This window comes from Dipodomys ordii, unplaced genomic scaffold, assembly GCF_000151885.1.
Source record: "Dipodomys ordii isolate 6190 unplaced genomic scaffold, Dord_2.0 Scaffold124, whole genome shotgun sequence".
NCBI lineage: Eukaryota > Metazoa > Chordata > Mammalia > Rodentia > Heteromyidae > Dipodomys > Dipodomys ordii.
The window spans coordinates 1,010,835-1,036,523 of record NW_012267340.1 but is presented as its reverse complement, the minus strand read 5'-3'; the positions used below and the strand labels follow the sequence as shown (position 1 = coordinate 1,036,523).

Here is a 25,689-nt window from a genome sequence, read left to right as displayed (position 1 = left end):
AGATTTGTTTAATTTGGGGGAAGAATAAATTATCTTTCCAAATGGATACAAAACTTTACCTGTCTGCAGCTATCCTGTTATTAAATGGCGGAGTTAGCCACAAATAGAGAGGCCCAGCCTTAACACACATTATTAACTAAACCAGTGTGGCCAGCACCATGGCTGAACCTCCAGGTACATAAATGGCAATGTCCTCCTTTCATTTGGCTAGTTTAGTTTTAGAAACAAACAAGAGAATGTAGTACAATCCATGGAAGTGAAGTAGAATATCCAAATCGGATTGGTGAATTGCCAGCAGTGAAGCTAGGAAGACATTACCAAGCATTAAACCCAAAGGCAAGGCCAGAGTGGAGGGGGAAAAAAAACAGATCAATGAGCAAGGAGATGAGCATCTGGAGGAACTGTGTGCAGTTCTGCTGTGTACAAGCAGAACTGGGCTGGAATAATTTACAGTAAATCCATGAATAATGAGCGAGGGATAGAGTTTACCATGTAGGTGGGGTCCAGAGCACAGGGTAGCATGGGGATGATGTCCAAAGAGATGCCCTGTGTGGGCACACTTCGTCATTAATTCTGAATACAGAAGAAGATCCAAGGAAGTACGACCCCCTCCGGGAAGCCGACTGTTCCAAGCACACAGACAAGGGGGTGGGGTGGTTTTATGACTCCAGGTGAGTTTATAAATTTTCTTTGATGTGACTTTTCATATAGTTATAAAACCAAAAGGGAATTCTGGAAGGTGCTTTTGCCACTGATCCAAGAAAATAATAAAATTTGACCTTCTTAAGAAAGCAACATCTGTCTTACTATTAATCTCCCTATAACATGCATTTATTAAACAATGCCAAAATAACTTGGAGTTTTCATGAAAATATCAGATTGTCATTATTCCTTTGTCCTTTCTACCCAACAAAGAATCCTGTGCCTTCTATGAAACAAATTAAAATGAATAAGACACAGTTTGATCTCTCAAGGAGCTTATAATCCTAGTGATAGAAAAATATTCACAAATATTCAACCAGGATACAAAAATAAATAAATAAAAATATGCAGAGATAAAAGCAAGCATTCTAAGAGGCTGAAGAGAATAATTAATACTTGAAAAGGAGATGGGCTTGTCAAAGTCAATGTATTTCCTACATTTTCAGCTTTTTAGTTAGTTAACCAAATGCACATGAACCATTCATAGCATTTTACTAAGGAAGTTATATAATTGGGATTTAAATATGAATGAAGCCATGAGAAACAAGGACAGGAACCACACTGAAAGACATTCTGTACAACAACTGACTGTACTCTTTAAAATTGTCAGTATTATTAAAGATAAAGGTCAGAGTTTTAGTGCAAATTAACAAAGACTTAAAGAGACAGGGGCGATTCTGTGCAGTTTTTGATTAGATTCTAAAATCCTTCACAGACATTGAGATGCACTCTACTGTAACCTCGAAAGACAGACATTCTGTGCTGCCCCCTTAGTCAGGGTCATTGCAGCTGGTGGACTTTTCCTGGCCTCCCTCCTGTCAGATGAGATGGAATTCATGCCAGAGCTAAAAGATCCTGTTGAGCCCCGGCTCCTGCCTCCGGTGATGTGGCACAGCCAGTGCTGCAACTCCAGGAGAACGCTGCCTGGCAGTGTAATGCCAACACCGACCATCTCTGCAATGTGCTCCACTTGGCCCAGGTCAGTGCTGTGGAATCCCAGCAGACCTAACTGAAGGTCACCTTGAACACATTGCGTGGATGTGGGTCCAGCCCCCCTTGGGTCAGCCTCATCAGAGTGGCCAGCAGCCAACATACTCACGAAAACTTCGTTAAAGGTATAGAGAGTGGCAGGGGTAGCCGAGTCTATTAACCATGAATTCCTCCCATCTGCCTGTTTCTCCGAGCTACTGTTGCAAGGGTATTTGAAGAGAGATGATAAGACGATTGCCTCCATCTACCGCACAAGAAAGATCTGTTTGAAGCAGGGCCCAGGTGGCCCATGCCTGAAATCCCAACTACTTGGGAGGCCTGACAACAAGAACAGCAAAACCAACATATAAAGCTAGAAACTGTAGGAAGGAAGAAGAGCACTGGAAACGTGCTTAGAGGAACTTAGGGGAGGAACCGTTATTACATGGGTATATATGTGTGTCAAAACTCATCATACCATGTATGTAAATCTAGAGAACTTGCGAGCAGTTCTCAATTCAAAACGGGAAAGATAGACTTTACTTAAAACCCATTTTCCTGTAGACTGTTCAAGGCCTCACATCAAAACCCAGTAAATATAACGTGAGACTATGTGCTGTTTCCACAGGTGTTGAAAGAGATATGCTCTAAGACTTTACACAGCTACTGACATAGCAGTGCCAGGAAGCCAATTAATCAAGATCAGATAGGGCCTGTTCACAGAGTGGAGAAGGGAGGAAGGACACCCTGGATTATAAAGGCTGGCGGCGCCCCTGACTCAGCCGGCGGACCTGGTCAAGACAATGCGGCTGTTACTTATTCTGTTGAGTGTGGCCTTGGTGTCTGCTTACTCTTCGGTTGAGCAGTTGGAAGGGTATGTAATAAGCCCCCTGAAGAGCAAGGTTTAATAGCCCCTCCCACATGTATATTGTGCAACTTAATTTTCTATTCTTGTATCTTACTGTTTAGCAATAAAGTTTTCCGTGTCAGTGTCGAAGATGAAGACCACATCAAGTTAATTCATGACCTGGCCAAAACACATCAGGTAAGGGCAGCTCCTTATAGCCCAGACTTAACTTTGGACTCGCTTTAAAAATCTGGTTGCATGGTGAGTCCACCGAAGGAAGAATGACATGAAACATTATCTACAGCATTTCTGGTGTCAATGAATGAAAAAATCTTGGGCAGCATGTAAGGCCACATGGCTTTTTCTCTGATGGGCTCACAGTGCCATAAGCCCTCTGTAAATTCATGTTATAGATCCATGCAAACTTTAAAGAGCTGGCAGTATAACAACTGGGCAACTTGAGCTGTTCCAGAAGGTCAGACACCCTCTCATGGACAGTCACCTCCCTGCTAAGGCCAGGGAGAAAAATGATCAACGCGGATATCACTGAAAAACTGGGCTTTAGTCCAACTTCAGATTCATTTCCACATCCCATGTATCATCTGTTCCCTTTGATTTTCTTTCATTCCAAATCAAACAGCTTGAGTTTTTTATGACCTTGATTCTGGTCCCTTTAATGACGTGACTTGAAGGAGCAAAAGAAGATGCAAAAAAAAAAAAAAAGGCATGATTTCCATACTTTGCTTCAAGAAAGTGAGATGTGCAGGCTACTCCTTACAAAAAGTATTACCTACAGGGTGAGAACTGACATTTTAAATCATATATGTAATGTGTGGCAGGGTTCTGCCACCAGCTGTAAGCAGTCGCACTTAGACCAGCAAGATTTCTCCATGAGTGTATAAACTAAAATAGTCCCCTCATTCCTAAATGGCTGTCTGTCGAGCTAGCTTTCAGATTTTACCTTTGAAGGTATAGAGGAAGGGGCAAAAAGGTTGAGAGTTCAGTTTTCATAGAATCAGCCACCAATTTCTGCCTTCCACTTAAATCTAGGAATTCCTTCTAGAAAGCAGTGTACCAAGGACCCCATTTGCTCACTTGTAGACAGCCATTTGCCTTCAAAGTCCTCCTGTAGGCTTTCTTCACGAAGCTGAGCTGATGCCTTCTCTAGCAATGGACCCATGCTCAAACATTGTGTTGCCTCTGAGGTTGATCTCCTCCCGTTCTTTCCGTCATTTCTCCTAGCACTCTTTGATGGACTCTTGATCATTCTGGTCACCTCTGGATATAGCTCTGTCTTTCTGTCTATATTTCCTTCTTAAGATGTAGCTAGCAGAACTGACAGCGGGTCTCCGGGCAAGCTCTGATTAATCCATGCCACGGGGCCCTCAGTAGCCTGCATTTGTAAAGCAGACGTTTATTAATGGGGCCTGAGGTTCTTTTCAGCCTCTTGAGCCGTCATGGCACCCCTGACTTCCAGCAATGCTGTTAGGTTACTCCTCTTCCCACCCTCAAGCGGGTCGTCCTCCTTTCATGCTCACCCGATTGATTTTTTTTGTTTTCCCGAATGCAGGCTTTTTACACGTGTGCTGTTAAAAATTTATCCAGACACCCTGTTTTGAGTGTGATGAGAATTCTGCAGGAATTCGCATCCAGGGGAAAGAACTCTGCCCTAAACTTAGAATCACCTAGCAGTCTGAGAAGTGAAACTTTCACCTTTGTCACTGAAAAGCCTTAAGTTAGGGGTCTGGCTGGGAAAGAGACCTCCTCTGCGCTTCTCCTGATCAACACACATATGCCAAGAGACTCCAATAAACCAGATCCCATGTGAAGTGCTGGGTGGGTCGCTAAACCCCTCTCCTTAGGACTCACCTAAGTTAGCAGGGTGCCACTTTCTGGCTTGTAAAGATGACCATGGATGTGGGCTTCCTCAAATACATCGCTGAGATCAAGATTCAGTGTTCTGCCAGGTTAGCAGCCTCTTCCGAAGCTGGGTTAACTGGGCCTGACTTATTCTTGCTTAACCAGGCTGGCTCCCAAAGCCCACAGCTTCCCTCCCTGGGCAGCACAGCCCACCTGCTTCCACTGTGCTCTGCAGTTTCTCTGCAGAATCCATGCCAGGCCGCAGCCCTGCTTCTGGGCTCACCTGTTTTCCTATTGATGGACTCCCAGACTAACCCTTCCCACTCCCTATTGGGCCCTCCGAGCTCTGCTTCTTCCAATGCTGCTGAGAAAGTACTTCAATCGCATCTGTAGGGTTCTGTTATAAATCATCTGAACTCAGCATTCCCCAGCAGCTAAGAGCAGAGAATCTGCTATTCTGGCCTTGGGTGCCTCTAGGTCTCCACTTCCTCCTGTATAAAAAAAAATGCTAATACTATGCCTTACAAGGTTGTTGTGATTAAGACAAGAGATACGTGATATAAGTAAAGGACTCAGAATGTAAATAGGAATAGCTATATGTGTTTTTCAGTGTTACTATATGTAGATCTGGGATTTTTTTGTTTTTTGGTCAGTCATGGGGCTTGAATTCAAGATCTAGAGACTATCCCTAAGCTTTTTTTGCTCAATGCTAGTGCTCTACCACCTTGAACCATAGCTCTACTTCCTGTTCTCTAGTGGTTAATTGGAGATACGAGTCTCATAGACTTTCTTACCAGGGCTGGCTTCAAACTGTGATCCTCCTATCTCAGCCTCCTGAGTAGCTAGGATTACAGGTGTGAGCCACCAGTGCCCAGCTGGATCTGGGATTTTTTTAATACAGTTTATGTTCCATTGTTGTCACCCATTGTCCCACCTACATTTGGCCTCCAGGTTCTTTAAACAAAACATTTCTGCTTAAATATCATGTTGACAATCCTTTGCTTATCTTGATGGCAATTTCATCTTTCAGGAGGAGAAATAGGGAAAAAAAGGAATAGCAGAGAGTTAAATAGAACCACATTCCCTTCTTCAGACGCAGACAACAGGCTCTACCTCCCAGCAGAAGGGTACATGGTTTTTTCCCCCTAGATTTAAAAAGAGCTTCTTACTCCCTGCAGAAAGCTAGTGCACACCGTATATTATTGGATACAGCCTTCCTGATAAGCTGGCTGCAAGGCCATCTTTGTGTTCATCCTTGGCTGTGCGTCCTTCCTTCCAGCTTTTGAGCGTGCCCTTTTGAACACGGGTACACCGGGGAGTTTTGTGGCCCCGTTGTCCTCTGACAGACTCTCCTCATCCCTCTCCTCATTTTCTCTTCTTGTAACCCAGGCGGTACTGTTTTTCTTACTGGAGATACCCATCATAAGACACACTCCCGTCCCCGTGCACGTCTTGTGGGTTTCCAGGGTTCCGGGTGTGATTTCTCGTGATGCCTGCCTTCCCAGCCAAGCTCTTCCCTGCTGTGCGGACTTAGCCCTAGAATTTCTCCCTAAGACTTAAGAGCAGTAGAAAATCATCCCAGCCCCCCTCAGGCAACTTGGACAACAGGCACTTAGGCATTCAGAGGTTACTTTCTCCTCCTGTGTGTTGATCTGCATGCCCTTCTCTTTGCAGCATTGGCTAGCCTGAATCTGTCGCCGCCTCTGCTTTCTCTGTCTGTATCATGACATGCCGTTGCACCCCTCCCACCCTCACTCTGCACCCGTCCTTATCCTCTCAACCCCGTCTCACCAGATTACTTTCTGAGCTATCTATCCAACCCCTCCCCCATCCAGCTGCCAATGCCCGCTCCTTCCAATCCCTCCATGAGATCCACACTATACATTCTCTTCTGGAATCCTTCATAGTGACATCCTATGTTCTTCCCTTCTTGGTCCCAGCATTTTTTTAGTAGGTCATGGGGCTTGAACCCCAGCATTTTCAATGGCCTCTACCCATAGCTCCAATACCACTGGACTCTCACAGTGGTCCGGAAGTAACCAGGACATAACATAGGATACTACTGGATCCCCCATGCAGGTGTGTCTGAACTTAGTCATCAGAGCTTACATCCTTAGTGTCTGTTATACTATCTCTTAAGTCTGCCCAATGTCTCTTTTGAGTTCCCAGTGATCCTCAACATCATCACTAGTCGTATCCCCAGCCTGAGGTTAGCTCACACATCTAGAGACGTAATGGATGGAATGACACCCAGTGAGGCCCACCCCAGACTTCCTCTCTGTGCAAGGAAGAAGCGGGGAAGCACACCCCTGCAACACTCACCCCTGCAACACTCACCCCTGCAACACACACCCCTACAGCACTCACCCCTACAACACTCAGTGCATCATTAAAACCTGCACAGAACCAATCTCCAAGACACACTCGTAATTACAGAGCCACTAGAAAAAAAAAGGAAAAGCTTAATTTCTCTCCACTATTTCTTGTCTATAGTTAATTCATTATCATTCATTCCACACATCCATTACCACAAAGACTGTTATCACAAACAAGTAGGAAATCAATAAGTAGAGGAGAACAGTTACAGAATACTACAATGAACGAGTATTGTGGGAGATAATTATATGCTCTTTGTGCTTGCTGATAATCAAGGGTATGTGTGTATTTGTGAACATTTTTATTGACATCTAATTGCTTGGTCCTGACCTTGTTCACTCAAAGGTAGATCTTTTAAAGAGATTTCATGGGTAATTTGATTTTGAAAATACCTTGGTGGAGCAGAGCAATAACGTGTGCTCAGGTGGTGGTAATTCACACCCTGAATTGTGGAAGTCTGATATATGATACTTCGGGTTTTATTTAGATTGACTTCTGGAAGCCAGATTCAGCCACACAAGTCAAACCTCACAGCTCAGTTGACTTCCATGTCAAAACCGAAGACTCCGCCACCGTGGAGGACTTCCTGGGGGAGAATGAGCTGCAGTACGAGTAAGTGGAGGTTGTACAGCTGTTGCCATACTCTCCCTGTTACCCAGGCTACTGAATTACCCTGGAAAGGTTAAGAAACAAAAACAAAAATGGAACAAGACCATGTTCTGCATGCAAAGAGACTTGGGACCACACAAAGAAGAACCTGGATTCCAAATCTTAAGACTCCCATCCCTGGTGGCTTTTGCAAGTAGTTACTGCTCTAATGAAGATGGTTTTGGCTCTTGAAGCCTCAGCCCTTCAGCCAGATTCTCAATCTGTTCCTGCCTTATGAGTGATGTGTAGTGGACAGGTCAACCAATGGGCACTGTGGTCAGCCAGGCACAATTTTCCAATCTGATCAGATCTTTGTTCCAGATGATCAGCTAGACCTATTTTGAGCCAGGATGTCTCTAGAACAAAGCTAGAGGCAATCTGAATGGCTTTTCCCCAACCTATCGAGTGGAAAAGAAGGCATGGAGAGAGGAAGCCAAATAATAATAATAATAACAACAACATGGCTCCCCAAAAACCTAGAGTAGAGTTGACTACCTTGATCATCCTATATTTCTTGGCTTGTCCAGGTCCTTCAAGATCAAAGTGTTCTCCTGAGTTGGGGCAGTTGTTGGCCTAACAAACTGATATCAACTGCTTACACAGAGCAAATACTGAGAAGGATAGGCTAGGTAATGACCCCCGCTTTAGGAGAAGACAAATTTAAATAAGAGTTTGCAATAATTGGTGCTAGAAAGGCCAGAGAGCTGGAGATTGAGAGCAACAGAAGGCAACCAGGGGTGGAGGAGGGATGGGCCTACAAAATGAGGCTTCAGATGAGAACTAAAAGATGAGAAGCAGTTCACCAAGAACCAGGACAAGCCACTCTCTAGGCAGAGAACAGACCCTGTGCCCATAGACTTACAGGGAAGAGAGAATACGGTGAGCCAGAGGCATTTTGTGGAAGGAGGAAGAGGGAGGTCTGTAGGACAGAGCCGAGGCCCTCCTCCAGGAGGGGACCCCCGGAGCAGAGGAAGTCTCCAGTTCTCAATATTCAAAGGTCCACTCAGCAACTCCCACCATATGCAGAGGGCTCTATATGCTTGGAGACAATAGGACCTACATCCTTTGTGTACTAGAGATGTTCATGTCTTGAAAACAGACAAAAATAATGCCTGCATCAGGGCAGGTGTCAGGCTTCATACCTGTGAAATGGGTGCCAGCATGACTCGTGGCCTGGCACAGGGCAGCGAGCAAATGCCGAGAGGACAGACAGGCCGGTTCCTGCCCAGCTCCACAACTTACTGGCAGTGGGGCTTAGCCTTTCTGAACTTCCCCCTTCCTTACCCGTAAAACAAAGTCACACACTAGGTCACTCACAAAAAACCAGCCGTGGTGAACATGAAAAACAAACAAGATGTAAATAATTTTCAACTAGTACTGCAACCACTGCAGATGCTGCTGGGGTTACCATTGCACAAAGAGGACGTGACCCCCCCAGGGGGCCCAGCTCCCCATCCTGCCCCTGGGAAGCGCTCAAATGTGACCTGAGAACCGTCTTTCCGGAACAAAAACATAACCTCTTAGATTCCAAAATGGGATTAAGACACATGGCTGTGACATTTTGCTCCTCTCATAACCTAGCAAGTTCTGAAATCCTAGCCTTTAGGAGCCTCAGTGAAAGAAGCTCGAAATGTGTAGCCCAGCAATTCCCCACGGCACAGGCAAGACTTGAGTGTGTTTTGAGAAAATATGAAATCTTTCTGGGAAAGATTTCAGCCTAATCCATGTCCTCATTCTATTCCTGTCTCAAAATGATGACGATTTCCAGGTAGAAAACCCGTTTCTTTTTCACGTGTTTGAGACCGGGCAGGACTCGATGTCTGACACTTTTGCTCATTGGCAGGCGCTCTACCACTCGAGCCAGGCCTCCCACCCCTCACTTCCCTTTCTCAGTGGTAAACTTCCTGGGAGTTGTAGATGAATGCTGTCTCATGCAGAACACAGGGTGTTCCCTGAGGGCTAAGGTCTCGCTAATTTCCCCTTCTCTGTTCACTACAGAGCATGTTTGTAGCATGTAATTTTAAGTAATTTAAAATTTAAGTAATAATAAGACTCCAGAAATCCCAGAGGAGCACTTCAACAATGTCCAAGCTAGGGCTGCAAGCGGTCCCTGTGAGCCCCATTACTGCTTCAGAGGGCAACTAATTTGCATTTTGTCGGTGTCCTGCTGGCAGAGATCCATGGTTGTGACTGAGTACCGATGGAACCACCCCTGCCCAAGTCACACCCAAAGAGCTTTCCAGATTCTTTTGCCATTCTGATTCTTCTCTTGACCAAGACTTGATCATACAGCACTTTTGGTCACTTCCTAAATTATTGTGCCAATAAAAATGGAGGGGTGAGGACACTTTGACTTGTTAGGTTGTACTCTTAGACACAGGCAGGTGGGGATCAGAAAGTGTACATCTTCAGCTCACGGCTGAAGCTAAATGGACGCATACCTGGTGGATAGCCCTCTGTTGAATTCCCTCCTAAATTGCAAAAAAAAAAAAAAAGAAAAGAAAGAAAAAGAAAAAGAAAGAAAGAAAAGATTGCATTTGTCCTAGCTGACCCAGGGAGAGATGATCTTGCTGACTGCCTGGAGCATCTTTTTTTCCCCCCTGCATATTTCAGAGTCACATAAGAAAACATCTTTGGCCAGCAATGAAAGAAGGAATCGAATACTCCATTTCGCAGCATCTCAAAGGGGGATGAAACTGAGCCGTGTCTCCCTTTCCTTGTCAGATGTTGCACTCCTTGCTTTGTTGGGAGTCATGCTTGTCTAATTTGCTTGCAAGTTAAAAAAAAAAAAAGATAAGAAAAAGATACGCTCTAAAAGGAGCACATAAAATTATAAAACATATGTCATATCTCTGTATTTTGTAGCTACAACGCTGTCCTCATTATATTAAGAGGCATTGTTTTAATCTTCTACATAGTAGCTCATTATTTAGTAATAGTATTTTTAATAGCCCTAAAGTAGTGTTTTGTCCTAAAGCTAATAAAAATCAGATCATCATAAGGCAGGAAAGAATCATCTGAGGTCAGTTCCCTGCCTTCCGGGGTCAGTATCACATTTCAAGTTCACCCTGATGTTCTTCCACAAGTTACCACAGGATGCTTTCACTCTTGGCTGTCGTCCGAAATTTAGCTGTTTTATTATTACACTTCTTTCTCCTGGTTCTCGATGAAGCTGCTAAATATTTAACACGGTAATAAATCTCACAGGATGTCTCTTCTTCGTATCAAGCAGTAACAACACAAGCCTTGCAAAGTCATTGCTTTCACCTAAATAACTTGAACTTGAGGGCTGGGTGTAGGTGAAATGGGTAGGCTCTCTGGTGCCTCTTCCCCACAGAGCTGGCTCCTGATAGATGGGAGACGGCCATGGGGCTGGCCTTACACAGAAACACCAACTGAATGTCTGGAGGCTGTGCAGTGTCTGTGAGTAATTAACTTATGACATCTTTCCTCTGTGTACCAAGTGAGGAGCCATATGACCTACATATTTTGCATGCTGGCTGACAGTAGAAATCTTACTAAAGTCAAAGTTTATAGGGTTGAGGGTGAAGCTCCATGGTTGATATTTTTTAAGTTTTTAGTGTCCTTTCTGTTGGTGTTTTATTTGGGGCTTGTTTTGTTTTCACTGTTTCTAGCTTTTAGTTAACTATCGCTACTGAGTTTAAAAGGTAGTAAGTGGTTAAAAAAAATCCATATATCTTGGAAGATACCTATGAAAATGGCCACAATCCATGGATCTGAATCAAGGCTGTGTTTTAGACCTGAAAAGAAATTGAATAGTCTCTGTTCAATTTCCCCCACTCTACAATTATGAAATTATACCCCAGAGAGTAAAGCCAGTTTTCTAAAGCCAACTTGTAGATCTGGGCCAAACAAAGCCTTTGATCCCTTGATTCCTAAAATTCAGGATTATTCCATCTATTCCTTCTACAACTAGATTCCTAATTCCTAACAGTCATGTGTGTTGAAAATAACTAAAGCATGTGCAACCATTGTCCCAAACTACTGAAGACACAATGATGCTCTTCCAAAATGTCTACACCTTACTCCTCCAAGTGACGAGATAGGTTCAATTCCCTCACAAAGAGGAATGGAAGTAATAGAAGGCTTAAGATTCCTAACAAGCTGACATAACATAGAAGACTATCCTAGACTCTTCAGGGAGGCCAAGGAACCACACGAGCCAGAGATAGAGGAAGAAGTCAGAGCAATTAGAGGTGAGAAGGACTCGAGTCCCTTGCTGGCTTTGGAAATGGAGAAACCACAACCCTGAACACAGGAGGGCACCAGGCCCTCCCAGGTGCCTCTGAAAGCTGTGCATCTCTGATGATTTCCAGCCCAGTGAGACTTGTGCTAGACATCTAACCTCCAGAACTGTAAAACAACAAAGCCATGTTGCTTGAAGCCACTGTTGGAGGTATTTTCAGCTGCCACCAAAAATGAATGCACTAATGAGGTATTGTTGGCTCTTCAAAAAAATTATTTTCTCTTTCCGAAGAATGTATGTCCAAGATTTCTCCTTTTTATTCTTTCTGTACCACCATAATACAGTTAAGTCACTGGGGCAGACTTTGCCATTTCCCAGGAAGCAGATGCCATTTAGCACTCGTTTATTGCATTTTTCCATAGACAGACTGGAGCTCAGCCCCAGCCTCACCAAATGGAAGGATGTGGAGGGAGGCCCAGTGGGCAGCCTTGACCAAGCTCAGCACACTGCCCTGGGGGAGGCAGAGGGGGAGCAGACTTTTGATGTGCGGCTGCAGTTCTCCATGTGCCAGATAAAATCATTTCAAGGCTTGACAGTGGATAATAGAAATCGCTCAAGAACGGGCCGCTGTCTGTAATGTTCCCACAGATGTGACCGGGGACATTGATGCTCATAAGATTTTGTCCCTTCCCAGCATACTCTCTGCTCAAAGTAGCAATAGGAAATGAATGAACACACACACACACACACACACACACACACACACCCCTGAAGGCGTGTAACTTTCAACTGAGCCACACACAGGATAGCAGCAGGCAGACCTTGAATATTCTGTCATCCATTTTTACAGCACCTTGTTTCAGAACTATTGTTTGATTTCTAAGCCAGCCAAATAAGAAAGTTCTTTAAAACCAAATACTCTTCTACCTAAATCAACCTTTTGCTTGCTGATACTTCTGGGTAGCTAGTCATTTTTCTCAAAGCCTGGAGACTGGCTGAAGGTGACTCAGCTCCCTGAAATGGAGTCGGTTTCAGGGACATGGGGACTTTCATGCTAAAATAATCACAAAAATTTTGAGGAAGAAAGACTGCAGATGGGCCTAAAATACAAACTAGATGGACCCCCAAAGCCCTGACCCAGAATAATTAAGATACCCAGAAAAACCATTTCTGAGTTTAAGGTCTAAGGACATCCAAATATGTGTCGTTTGGGGGTGAGGGGCCTCCTTGGCGGCGTCCCCCACTGTGAGCCATACCAGAATCCCCCAGATTGCAGGTCTCGGGACCATGCAGAGGACAGCATGGGCAACCGTGAGACCACGCTCCAGCGTGGGCAGTGGTGGCGCTGGGTGTGCTTCCTGGGGACATGCACCTACTGTGTACCGACACCCACTGTGCTCCACGCAGGGTGCTGATCAGCAACCTGAGAAACGCAATGGAGGCTCAGCTGGACGGCCAGGGACGCGCCACGGGACACAGCTACACAAAGTACAACAGCTGGGAAACGGTATGGCATGTGAGGTGGTCAGTGTGGCTCTTGGAATGGCACCAGCAATATCCAATTGACCCCACGACCCATTTCCTTTGTTAGATTGAGGCATGGACCCAGCAAGTGGCAGCTGAGAACCCCGACCTCATCTCTCGCAGCGTCATTGGGACCACCTTTGAAGGAAGAAACATGTACCTCCTCAAGGTAATTATCTCTTACCATGACCCGGGGCTATCCGAAGCTCCAAATCAACAAATTCTCATGCATGAACATCTGCTTTGCAGATACACATATTCCAAAGGTTGTCATAACTCTTTTCCTGCCTATATCCCCCAAATAGATCCCCCTCAGCTGCTTTTATCACATGTGGATTTTTAAAAAAATCATTACTTTGATTTATTCAAAAGGAAAATGCAATAAAATTAGAGAAGTCCTATAAATTTAAGCATTCCTGTGAGCAATGTAAATCATCCGGTCTACCTCGATGAAATCTCTCTCTCCCAGCTGTCGAGGCAAATTCATTTACCAAAGAGGGTCCATAAACTTCACATCTATCCGGCATTACAAAGCAGACCAGTGATTTGTTTCTGTCAGCATCTAATGTCACTTTTGTCATGTAATTCTAATGAGGAGAATAAAGAGATGAGAACTAGGTGGGGAGAAAGGAAAATCCTTGTGAGATTAACAACAATTGTAATTACTTCTAATCATTCCTCCAGTTGTTTTGGTCATGTCACCTAAGAATGGCAGCCAAAAATAACCCTCACGTGGGTACAATTAGGCAGGGTAATCAGGCATCTTCTGAAAATACGAGCTTGTCAAGCTTAATAAAAATAATAAACAGCCCTGTAAGCTCTCTGCAGAAACACAGCAAGCGTCTAGGGGTAAGACCATACCGTGCAGGTTTATGTTTTGACTTAATCTTAGGAGGGACCATTTCCTGTTGCAGAGTCCAGCTCCCAGCAGAGTAGAGGATGCCAACCCTTGAGTGCCAGGTGTTGAACCACACCTTCCCTTTTCCTTTACTCGTGGCAGGTCGGCAAAGCTAAACCCAATAAACCAGCTATCTTCATAGACTGTGGATTCCATGCGAGAGAGTGGATTTCTCCTGCATTTTGTCAGTGGTTTGTAAGAGAGGTCAGTATGCAGAATGGATTTTTGGCAAAGGAAAGGTAGAAAGTATGTTTTTCTTTCAATTGATTTCTAATAACCTGGCTACGATAAGAGAAAATAATACAGGAAGGAATCTGTAATCTCAAGCTCTTGTTCTTAGGAATTAGTTCCAACTTCTGCCAGTGCAGCTTTTAAAACAGGAATTTCTGTTTATTTTTGAATTTCACTCACTGGAACTTCCTTTCCTTTGGTGAACAGGCAGATAGCCGTAGGGTGGTCTGGTCACTTAAAAATAAACCACGTGCTTGATCGTTATCTCTTGATAAACTTCAAAACTCAACTTTCTAAATATCCATGAGTCCAGGCTGATGTAAATAGATGACTTAATAAATAAGCAGAAGGGAAAGAAAAACTTCCTTGCAGAAGTACAGTAAGTATCCATCCAAAAGATTGAGCAAAAATGCAGTCACCTTCAGAGTGCCACAGCAATGACGATTTCAAGCACAGTCAGCATCTACGCAGGCTCCACAGGTCTCCACAGCCCAATATTCCCATGAGTTTCCCCTCCATGAACCACGTGCAGGCCGTGCGCACCTACAGAAGAGAGATCCAGATGACCTCTCTTCTCGACGAGCTGGACTTCTACGTCCTGCCAGTGGTCAACATCGATGGCTACGTCTACACCTGGACCAAGGTACGTGGGCCAGTCCTGAGAGGGGTCAGAGTTCATGCCTGCTATTCCCCACGACACCTGTCCTAACCGTGCAACCCTGCCCCAGAACCGCATGTGGAGGAAGACTCGCTCTGTCCGCCCTGGATCTTCCTGCGCCGGTGTTGACCCCAACAGAAACTTCAATGCTGGATGGTGCGGTGAGTGTCAAGCTGACCATCGAGGGAGCAGGTCCTCAAGAGGCTGAGACCCATGGGATTGCATTTTGAGGCCAGCCAAGCAGAAAAGGTCACCAGATTCAGTGACTAAAAGCAGGACAGAAGTCGTGGCTCACAGGGTAGAACCTCAGCCATGCAAGCAAGCCCAAGGGTGCACAAGGCACTAAGTTCCAGCCCTTCTACCTCCACCGACAAAACATAGAATGGTTGCAGCAATAGAGAATTTCAATATAGAATTATTTTCATGGATACTTATTGACACTTTAATGCTGTGTTGCTTTTGTTGTTTAATACCATCTAGACGTGAGTGAATTCATGTGCAGTTTTTTAATCATCTTAAAAATTGCCATCCTGACCTAGTGAGTAAATGTGTCCATCTCTTCTCATATATTCATAAAGCAGAATGGTTGCAAGAGCTCCTAAGAAAACAACTTTCACAGTATTTAACTTCCTCCTTCAGAAGCATGAAACATCAAAACCTATCCCAGGAGCAGGTCAGTAGGTAATCATTGGCCACAAATAACACCTTTATTTACTATTTATTTACTACAAGAAACTGGAGCCTCTCGAAACCCCTGTGCCGACACTTACTGTGGACCTGCCCCCGAGTCTGAAAATGAGACCAAGGCCCTGGCGGACTTCATCCGCAGCAAGCGCGCCTCCATCAAGGCTTACCTGACCATCCACTCCTACTCTCAGATGCTGCTCTACCCTTACTCCTACGACTACCTGCTGCCTGAGAACAACAAGGAGCTGGTGAGTGGACAGGGCCCTGGGTGGACGGGGCCCTGGGAACACGCCACCGTGGGAGAACGTGCTGGGTTTCTTGTACTAATCTTGAAAAAGAAAAATCTTAAGAACAATTTCTCCAAGTCCCTATAGTGATTGATTGTGTGTGTGTGTGTGTGTGTGTGTGTGTGTGTGTGTGTGTTAGTGGAAGCAAAAAATATAACAATGAACTTACAAGGAACCTGGAGTGAGCTGGAGAGACTGGCTAAGACTTGGATACTGAGAACAGCTTCCCAGGTGTGGTTTATCTGCAAGCCTTCAAAACGGCACTGGTTGTTGCTTTCCCTCTGTCTTCCTGGCAATACAAACTCAAGGGGTTGTTTCCATGCATCTGGGGTATGATCAGTGGATTCGGTCATTTTTGTCTGGTTGTGCAAGTGGAGGAGTAGCATGGCAGAACATGGCAGATATCGTTAAGACGTTGTTGTATCTGGTAGATGCAGGGCTCAGCCTGAGATCCTAACACCGCTCAGCAAATCTACCATAAACCCCAGGCTTTCTACATTTAGGATGTACTTCAAAGATACCTAAGTATCTTTGACTGAAAACACCAGCAGTTTTGTTGGATAATCAAGATACAGTCCCGTGAGTGCTTCCATCTTACAAATTTTATAACGACTCATATTAACAATTATCAACTCATAAACTTTTTTAAGAGCATGGTTGTATCCTTCACATTTTTTAACTTTATGAAACATCTGGCTGCCAGAAGTTGAGTGCAATGATCTAAAAGAGTAAGCGCAAGATTTAAATCATTTGAATTATACCAGAGAGAGAGAGAGAATTCCACCTAGACAATGACATAAACATTTGGCTCACCTAAATGCATGAACTTGAAGACCCAGAAACTTTAAAAACTGGAAATTGTCGTTTTGCACTTTCAGATTCCCTCTTTCAGAGACCAACTAAACATGTAATGCTGTAAATATGTTGTGGGAAAAGGAACAAAACAGATAAACAACCCAGTCTCCTAGAAAACTGATGGCTAATAGTTGGCTAGATTCTTTTTTTTAATTTTTCAAAAAAAACTTCCCACTTTTCCTATCTATATACCCAAAAACAACACAAGCCATCATTTGTCAGAAGCATTAAATGTTCAGTTTTCTAGTAGCGCAATCTGTGAGGGTCCCCAAGTCCTGCTGCACAAAAGTCGGGCGTGGTCCACTCTAACGTCCGTCCCAAGTACCTAACCACCATGGGACAGGAGGTTACAGCCATGTAATGAAGCAATTGCTTCATGGCCACTGGCTGCAAAGAACGATAACCAAATAATCTGGAGTACTTTTGCTGAAGCCTCCAAGTTATTGCCGGAAAGGAATCAAGCCCTGCCTTTGGAATCTGGTAAATCCATTTTGCTAACTCCTAGGGGAACTATATCCAGGAAAAATAACTAAAACCCGAAGTTGGCTTGTGGGTTTCCAGGGCCAAGTGCATGTGTCCTAACTAGAGTGGCCCGGCTTCTGGCTTCTTTGCATTGGAAGCACAGAAAGAATTTCCTAGCTACAACCTCAGGAATTCACATGGCCTTGGGGCATTTCTGGTTCTACTCCTCCTTTTCCAGCTGACTTAGCTAGACTCTGCTAGGAACAGAGTTTCTAGCTCTAGGTTAGAGAAATTAGCTGTAGCTGCTAAAATAATAATAAATACATGTTTTTTTTAATATTTTTGAGCTGCTCCAATTTCCACCAACATGCATGCATTTATGTGCAATGCTCAGGATCTTTCAGGGTTTTGCTCTGTTTGGGTTTTGGTTTCGGTTTGTTTTCTGTTTTTTTCTGCTGGTCCTAAGGCTTGAACTCAGGGCCTAGACACTGTCCCTGAGCCTCTTTGAGCTCAAGGCCAGCGCTCTACCATGGCATAATTTCTGGCTTTTTCTGAGTAATTTATTGGAAATAAGACTCTCACAGACTTTCCTGCCTGGGCTGGCTTTGAACCACAATCCTCAGATCCCAGCCTCCCGAGCAGCTAGGATGACAGGTGTGAGCAATTGGCACCCAGACACTCTGGTATTTTTAAGGTAAGGGTCTTAATTTTTGCCTGGACAGGTCTGAAACCACAGTCCTCCAGATTTTAACCTCCATGTATTAGGCACATGCCACTGCTATGGGTTCAAATGAGGTCTCATGAACACTTTCCCTGGGCTGGCCTTGAATGATGATCCTCCAGAGCTCAGCCTCCCAAGTAGCTAGGAGTACGGTGTGCACCACTGTGCTTGGCTAGGTAGTTTGTGATTACACACAGCTGCATAAATTCGAGAGAAGATGACAGCAGTGTGTGCAGAAGCTATCAAATGACAGCCCAGGAGGTGAGATTTGTCCTGAGTGAGAGACAAAGGCCATGAAGCACCAAAATGGGGTCCAGCGGCGAGAAGGTCAGTCTATTTGGAGTGTTCTGGCTAAGGAAAGGCCCGGCAAGCCTTGACCAGTCAGGTGGCCTTGGAGTGTCTTAGAGGCTCTGATGCCAGCGACATCGTCAGCAGAATTCCCAGTGCCAAGAGGACTCCCAGTTTCATTTGTGTTCCAGAAAAACAGCAGGCAGTTTTTACCACAAGTTCATCCCAAATCTTTCCTGGGTCGACCTCCACTGCCGCTGTGTCCGTGGTTCATTTGAGGCCTGCGTTAAGGTGGCATCCTGCACATCCTGCTGAGGCTGGCGCCCCACTGCGTAAAGCAACGTAGTCTGGCAAGAAGTGACGCAGCAGAGATACTTCAGACACACTGCAGTGCCTCAGCAAAGAAACACCTTTCTTTCCTGTTAAATCCTCTTCCCAGATGAACTTTCAGCCTCCCTATTCCCTCCTTGAGCTCATTTTACTTTCGACTAATTTATTTTGCTCTGTGCCCCGTCTCCCCCCAGAGGACATGTTAGATACACGTGGCTGAGCAGAGGCCAGGAGATGCTGATAAAATACTCTGCACTTACAGGCCAGCCCCCCACGTGTACACACACACACACGCACACACACACACACACACACAGACCAAAGAATACTCCAGCCAAAATGCCGAGAGTGCCGCGGTTGAGAAACTCTGCCCTGAACAAAGATAAGAACACAGTCACATTCCTGGCCCAGTCTCTCACTCACTGGACCTTACACCCGTCTCAAAAATAGAATAAGTGCCAGAGCCTGGCAGATGCACCATACAGCATTCGTGTTCAAGTGTTACTTGGGACAGACACTGCTTCTACCAAAAACAAACAAAAAAGTCTGTGGACTCCAGCCTTGAATTTTTAAGGAGCTGGAAACTGTGTCAGTGGAGCAGCCAGGGGAAGAATCTGGTCTCCAGCAGAAGAGTTTGTTCCCACACACCTCTGGGCTCTGCCGAGCACCCAGCCGTCCCAGGCCAGGCGCTGCCCTTGCTCTGCTCTTCTCACCCCCGGGGCTCCATTTTCTGAGTCATAGCGGGCTTTTCCAGTCCCAGTGCTTCCTCTGCCTGCATGCCTGCTCATAGACTTTGACTGCTTCTCCATCTGCACCAAACCTATCCAAGATAAGTCTCCCCTGGGTCCCTGGGTATAAACCACACGCAGTCACAGGACAGAGGAGGGAAGTCACAGTTACAGATCATTTTGAGGCTCCCTTGTCACGTGGTTAAACTTGGAACCTTAAGTTAGAAACTAAGTTCTGAAGAAAAAGCCTTCTCCTGTGCTAGAGCTCAGCCTCTGTGGGGGTCTTTTGTTTTGTCTATAATAATAGATGCCACAAGATTAGAAAAGGGTGGCCCCTGTCTTGAGGCTGGCTGGGTGCCAGAAGGTGGGGGCTCAGTGCACTGTCATCTTTGGGAGCTCCTTTGTCACATGTTACCTGGAAACCCAGGTCACTGGAAAAGGCCAGCCCCTGCGCGTTCATCTCACCAGGCCCCTGGAGCCCAGACCCGGGCAAACATCCTACTGCTCTCCCCTTTGTCTCTCAGGCTTTGAGCCAGCTGTGACATTTGAGACTCTCTCTGTCTTTTGCGCTAGGACCAAGGCCTCTTTTTAAGGAGATAGATGACAAAAGAGGACATGCATAAGATGCGATAGGAAATTCATATCTAAGGATTAATAAAGGCTGGCCATGTTTGGCCTTGACTGAGAGCACAGTTTCCTGTGAGGCTGGTTTATATTTAGCTCCCTCTGTTCTTCACAATGGGGAAAACCAGCCCCAGTGACAGACGTTGCTTTTGAAGTATCCGAAGGCCACAAGGAGAAGTCAGAAAGAGCGCAGGGTTTAAAGAAGGAAGAAGCTGGCTGAAGTCCGCCATTCACAGGGCCACGTGCCTTCGGCACAATTTGTCATCATCTCTGGGTTTGGGCTCTTTTATCTGTAAGATGGGGATAAAAATAACCAGCTCTTTGTAAGGCATAAGGTTTTATGTAAATGTTAGTTTTCATTTTGAACCAACTTAGCAAGAAATGGAAGACTTGTTCCTGGAGTGACAGGCATCTCTGACACAGCCGGGGATGTCTGTGGCGCTGGTACTTCTTGGATTTCCCAGCACCTCGCTTCCTTTTTGTCAAATCACACATGGGAAAGGAGCCACCTCGTTCTCTAACACCTAAGCAAGTGCTAGAACCGCCTTCCAGTCTGTGGTTCCCAGGTGGGACATCACCCCGCCCCGATGGGCGCAAACTGCCCTCCATGGCATTCCCTTCTGCTAGAAAATTCTGTGGTGATGAAATGTGGACAGATAATGCTGCGATGATAAATGAGTAACATTTCTGAAATTAAGTGAACTCTTCAAAAGAAAAGTCCCACACTGATTCCAGGATATTTTGTTAAGATGATTGGAATTTAAAATATGGTATTTTAGTTGATGAATGTCTATTCTGACTTCTTTTTCTCTTCCTCTGGCTTTAGAGAAGCTCTGAGAAAGGGCCCAGAGACTTCTTTTCTAAATAATGAAAAAAGCAAAGTGCACAGACGCCCAGGTGTGGCGGGCCATCCTGGGACCAATGAGTCCCCCGCTGACCTCCCCGGCTTCTGCTCAGGAGGGTCACAGTTCAGCCTTCACAAAGCCTGACCCTCCTCGTCCCTATCCACATCTCCAAATGGAGAGGACTCCGTCTTCTGCTGTACGACTGTGGTATGTGCCTAGGAGGCCCTGTCAGGAGGATTACAGGTTCAAGGCCAACCTGAGCAACACTGAGAACTTGTTAAAGTAAGCCTCTTCCAGCAAAGAAGTCATCTTCTGAGAACAGCACTGGATCACAGCACAGAGGACAACTGAGGCGTGAGCCCCCTCCCAGGAGAGGGGAGCCACGCCCTTAAAGAGGGCGAGGAGCAGATTCACAAAGACTGGTAATGCAATGCTGCCCCGTGACAAGCGAATCTGAAAGAACAGTGGAATCTCTCCCCCCCCACCCCAGCAAAGAGGGGCCCTGGCAGGAGGGAGGGAACCCAGAGTCTTACAGTTCAAGAACACCTAGCTCAGAAGGAAAGCAGCCCATGTGTGGCTAGGGAGGGAAGTGGACTAGGCCACAGCCACAATTCTTTCTGCCCAAAGAAGGAGCAAAAGAGCTGTGGAAGATGGGCCGGCTGGCGAGGTGGCCCTTGGAGGATGAGGTTGATACAATGACCAGGCTAAGCAGGGCACAGACTCAGTATGCACCATGAAAGGAGAAAAGTCACAGCCTTCTGACCCAAATCCTTAGATATTACACCAGACACAGAACAGCTACCCCAGAAAACAATGCTTGTAAAGGGCTAGAAGCACTGGTGACCCTCATGTGCCCAGATTGTGGTTCAAGGAAGGCAAACTGACACATGTGTGCACCGCCTTCAGAGCAGTCATGACTGATGGATTGATTGATTGTCTCAAAAAGATAATAGATCACAAGTAGGCCTGTGGTCTGGAAGTTGAGAGATTACATAATACCAACAAATATGTTCAGGAACGGGCATGTGAGTCAACAGATGCCAACAGCGACTATCAAATCTATCCAACTGTTCTTTGTAACATCTCAAGATTGCAAACTTCCACATGTGGAACTTTACACATTTGGAATTAATCCTGCAGAACTGTATTTCTAAATTCATAGCCAGCTGCCAGTAGCTCATACCCCTAGCTACTCAAGAGGCTGACACTGGGAAGATCACAGTTCAAAGCTAGCCCACACAGAAATGTCTGTGAGATACCACCTCCAATTAATTAGGAAAATGCTTGGACTGGAGGCATGACTCAAGTGGTAGAGTACCAGTGTGAACAAGTGTGTGAACTCAGAGTTCAATCCTCAATGCTAACAACAACAATAATAATAATAATTCACAACTTAATGGGGAAAAAAGAAAGAAAAGAAAAGCATGCAGAAGGCTTCTCTGGAAGAGGAGAAAGTACATCTTATCCACTTGGAACCCAAGAGAAGGAACTCTAAACCTTTCAAGTTATGGGTCCAAAACTCTAAGAAGAAAAGATAGTTCCAGGAAACCAATTATGTCACATCAGTGGACCAGAACAGAAATTCATGGCTTAAAATTTTATGGCTATGTAATGTTCTGATTTGTCAAGGAAGTGCTAACAGTATGGGAGCTGAAATCTTTGATATCTTAAGGGTATGCTCCCGTGCCTTCAACTTTACAAGACTGGGTTTGAAGTTGGAATGGGGAGCTAGGAAAGTTCCTCCTTTGTAAAAATTAAACGGTTCTCATTCATCAGTTTCCTTGCACTTTCCCAGGCATATGAACAAGAAGCAATTATGGTGCCAACGTCCAAAATATAGCAGGTCCCACAACCAGAATGAGTCACAACTGATTCTCCCATAGTGAACAAGCAGAAGGCAGCCCAGCCAGGCGGGGCTTCCCAAGTGTGGCGTGTCTAGGCAGGGTGTGGAGGGGCCAGGAGCCCATGTCCTCCAGCAGACAGTCTCATGCAGGCCTGGAACCCAGTGTTTGCTTGTGGACGCTGGGGCCAGGCACCAGGCCCGCGCAGCAAGAGCCGGTCCACGTCCCTCTGGCTCTGTTCTGTGTCTTCACTTCACTTCCTGATGGTTCTTTTGCAGAACACCCTGGCCAAGGCTGCAGTGAAGGAACTCGCCTCCCTGCATGGCACCAAGTACACCTATGGTCCAGGAGCCACCACGATCTGTGAGTCTTACCTCCAGCCAGGAAACCATGGGCCTCATGAGCTAAACACTCAGAGCAGGAAGCTTTGCCTCCCACTGGTTTTTACGAGTCACGTAATCATTTTCCTAGTCAAGAAATGCCCTGTTCAGATCTGTTTTGTGGGGTGACACTGGACTTGTTCTTAAAAAAAAAATCAAATGTGGCACCCTCTGGTTTTCAGACTAGAGAGTTATCCTCTACTCACACAAGGAAATGGGTTGTAATTATAAAGACAAAGATGGCATGTCTTCAAATCTCTGGACGATGGTTGTTGTTGTTTTCCACTCCCTCTCCTACTCTCTGCTTATTTCAGATCCTGCTGCCGGCGGCTCTGACGACTGGGCTTACGATGAAGGGATCAAATATTCCTTCACCTTTGAACTCCGGGACACAGGTAGATACGGCTTTGCGCTTCCTGAGTCCCAGATCCGACCGACCTGTGAGGAGACCATGCTTGCTGTCAAGCACATCGCCAACTACGTCCTCCATAACCTGTACTAGCCAGGCACCCGGCCGTACGGCGCTCTGTCCACTGCTTATCTATCCTGAACTCTGATTTTAATGGGGCTGAATGAAGGTTTTATACATCTTAAGCATTCTTTTTTAAGCTTCTAGGTCTATTAAACTACTTAGATCTTTTTTAACTGATCATAATAAAAGTGAGTCACTGTACCTGTCAAGTATGGCATAGTGTCTGCTTCTTAGAGTGGGAAAAGCTGTGAATAAATAGGCAAAGGGTGTGCAAGAGATGAGGTGGTCATGAAAGGGATATCCGGGGAGATGAAGTGGCCGGCCGTTGGTTGGACAACACCTCAGAGTATACCAGATATGAGCACAGCCTCATGATCAAAACATGGAAAGGAGAATGAAGGGATGCCTTGGTTTGGCTCCTACGTCAGCTCATTCAGTGGGCTGTCTGCTATATGCCAAGAATTTTATTCAGCGATTCAAGATAATGGTAATAATAATAAAGAATTGTAACACTTCTGCCCTCGTAGACCGTTAGAGAAGACAGACATGAAGTAAATAACCAGTAGTTAATAACTAGGTACTCACTTGACACTAGGCAGGCAGGTATGAGGTAGACTGCAGAGAGAACAAATGTGGCATGAGAAGAGGAAAGAAGGCCCCTTGGGAAGCTTCAGGAAGAAATGGGTCTCCAGGAGCAGGACCCAGTGGGCACCCCCTTCAGGCCCGGGGCTCTTCAGAGGGTGGAGTGGAACATGAGGAGGTGAGGGGAGATGGGTAAGCCTGGGTGAGGTAAGGCCCATAACCGGTGGAGCGTGGAGGGCATGTCCAGGGCCTGGCACAATAATGCTGCCGCACTGAGGATGTTGTCTGTGGAGTAGTCAGACGGGTGCTCGTGTGCTGGGACATGGACGGCAGACTGGAAGTGACCAACTGGGCCAGTGAAAGAGGCGGAAGCCACTCCGTCATGGGCACACCACACGTGACATGATATTCTCCAGGGTTAGAACGACAGAAGCCAATGGAGGAAAGTACTTTGCCACATTCAGTTGTTAGAACAAGCATTAGAGTTATCATTAGGGAGCTTGTCTTTGCTTTAAAATCATAGAATAAAATATGAAATCACTATTTCCTATATGGAATGAGGGAAAAATGGGCTCATCAGACATAATGTGTTAAAATGTCTATAATGATGTCCTAATCAGAAAAAGAACCATTTGAATCACAATTTATTTGGAAGTTGTCCAAGCCAAAGAATGACGAATTTTATTAACAGCCCACTAGATGGCGGCAGTGTAGCTATGCCAGTATACTGAGCATTCATCAAAATAATTCAGTAATTCATAATCTACATAGGCAAATCAAGGCCTGTAAGTGTAAAACTTAGTGTCCCATTAAGTTTTCAGCATTATATTGATGGTAACTTAGAGCATCAAGTTTACTTTGCTGAGTTGTCACCGCCATCTTTCAGTTATATCCATGGCCCAAACTCAGCAGGAGTCACCGTAGACTCTGTGTCCATGTACTTGAGGACACAAGGCCTTGGGGATGCCTGCCTTTTCCCTATACACAGGTTCAGTACATGAAGGTTTTTCTAAGGAATGCAGAAATCCTTCTTTGATGAGGAGGAATGGTGTTTCTGTTGTCAATACACACCTCCCCCCCCCCAACACGTCTCTCTAACCAGCACTAAGAAGGCTAAGTGGAACTGGGAGGGATCACCATTTCAATGACAGCTAGAGCTACATAGCAAGTTCTGGCCTGCATAATGAGAAGAGAAACAGATAGACAGACAGACAGAGATAGATACACAGCCAATTAAATATGGAACCATGACTCTAGGATGTTTCATATCTAGCCATGTCTGTATTTGCCAAAGTGAAGAGATAGTTTTCAAAGGCAAATTCTAAATTATCTGATTTGAAATGTATGCTTTACCTATGATCCTGGGTAATCATGTAACTCTCCAAATAATTTACCACAAGTTGAGTTGTATTAAAGACTAAAGAATGTCCCCGGATGCTTTGTCACATAGTAAACAAATAGCTTTGATTAAATCAGCTTTCAAAAGCTGTCACTTGGCACCTAGCAAATCCACACTCTAGAGACAATGTCTAACAAGTAAATACTACAGCACCAAGGTTTTCTTGTTCTCAACAAGTCCTCTGGGTGTTTTAGGTAAGGGTGACCTCAAATGACAGGGAGACGAGAAAGCAAGTGGAAACGCAGGTTCTTCTGCAATGCACGCTTCT

The 25,689-nt window shown here is 45.3% G+C and overlaps 1 protein-coding gene across 1 annotated transcript; it reads left to right on the top strand.

Moving 5' to 3' along the window:
* The first annotated feature begins 2,442 nt into the window (after positions 1 to 2,442).
* Positions 2,443 to 23,645, top strand: Cpb1 (carboxypeptidase B1 (tissue)). The gene is made up of 11 exons (XM_013029939.1): positions 2,443 to 2,545; positions 2,641 to 2,716; positions 7,242 to 7,366; positions 13,017 to 13,116; positions 13,201 to 13,302; positions 14,134 to 14,235; positions 14,795 to 14,905; positions 14,991 to 15,081; positions 15,653 to 15,855; positions 22,867 to 22,951; positions 23,283 to 23,645. Exons 1-11 carry the CDS (start codon positions 2,475 to 2,477, stop codon positions 23,468 to 23,470), a joined length of 1,254 nt encoding a protein of 417 aa, XP_012885393.1. The 5' UTR covers positions 2,443 to 2,474; the 3' UTR covers positions 23,471 to 23,645.
* The last annotated feature ends 2,044 nt before the right edge of the window (positions 23,646 to 25,689 follow it).

What these genes read in the sequence shown, in the direction of transcription:
- Cpb1 (XM_013029939.1), top strand. Translation starts at nt 2,475, where the DNA reads ATGCGGCTGTTACTTATTCTGTTGAGTGTGGCCTTGGTGTCTGCTTAC. An exon ending in GAGAATGAGCTGCAGTACGA is followed by an intron (nt 7,367 to 13,016) that starts GTAAGTGGAGGT and finishes TGCTCCACGCAG; the next exon opens with GGTGCTGATCAGCAACCTGA. An exon ending in AGTACAACAGCTGGGAAACG is followed by an intron (nt 13,117 to 13,200) that starts GTATGGCATGTG and finishes TTCCTTTGTTAG; the next exon opens with ATTGAGGCATGGACCCAGCA.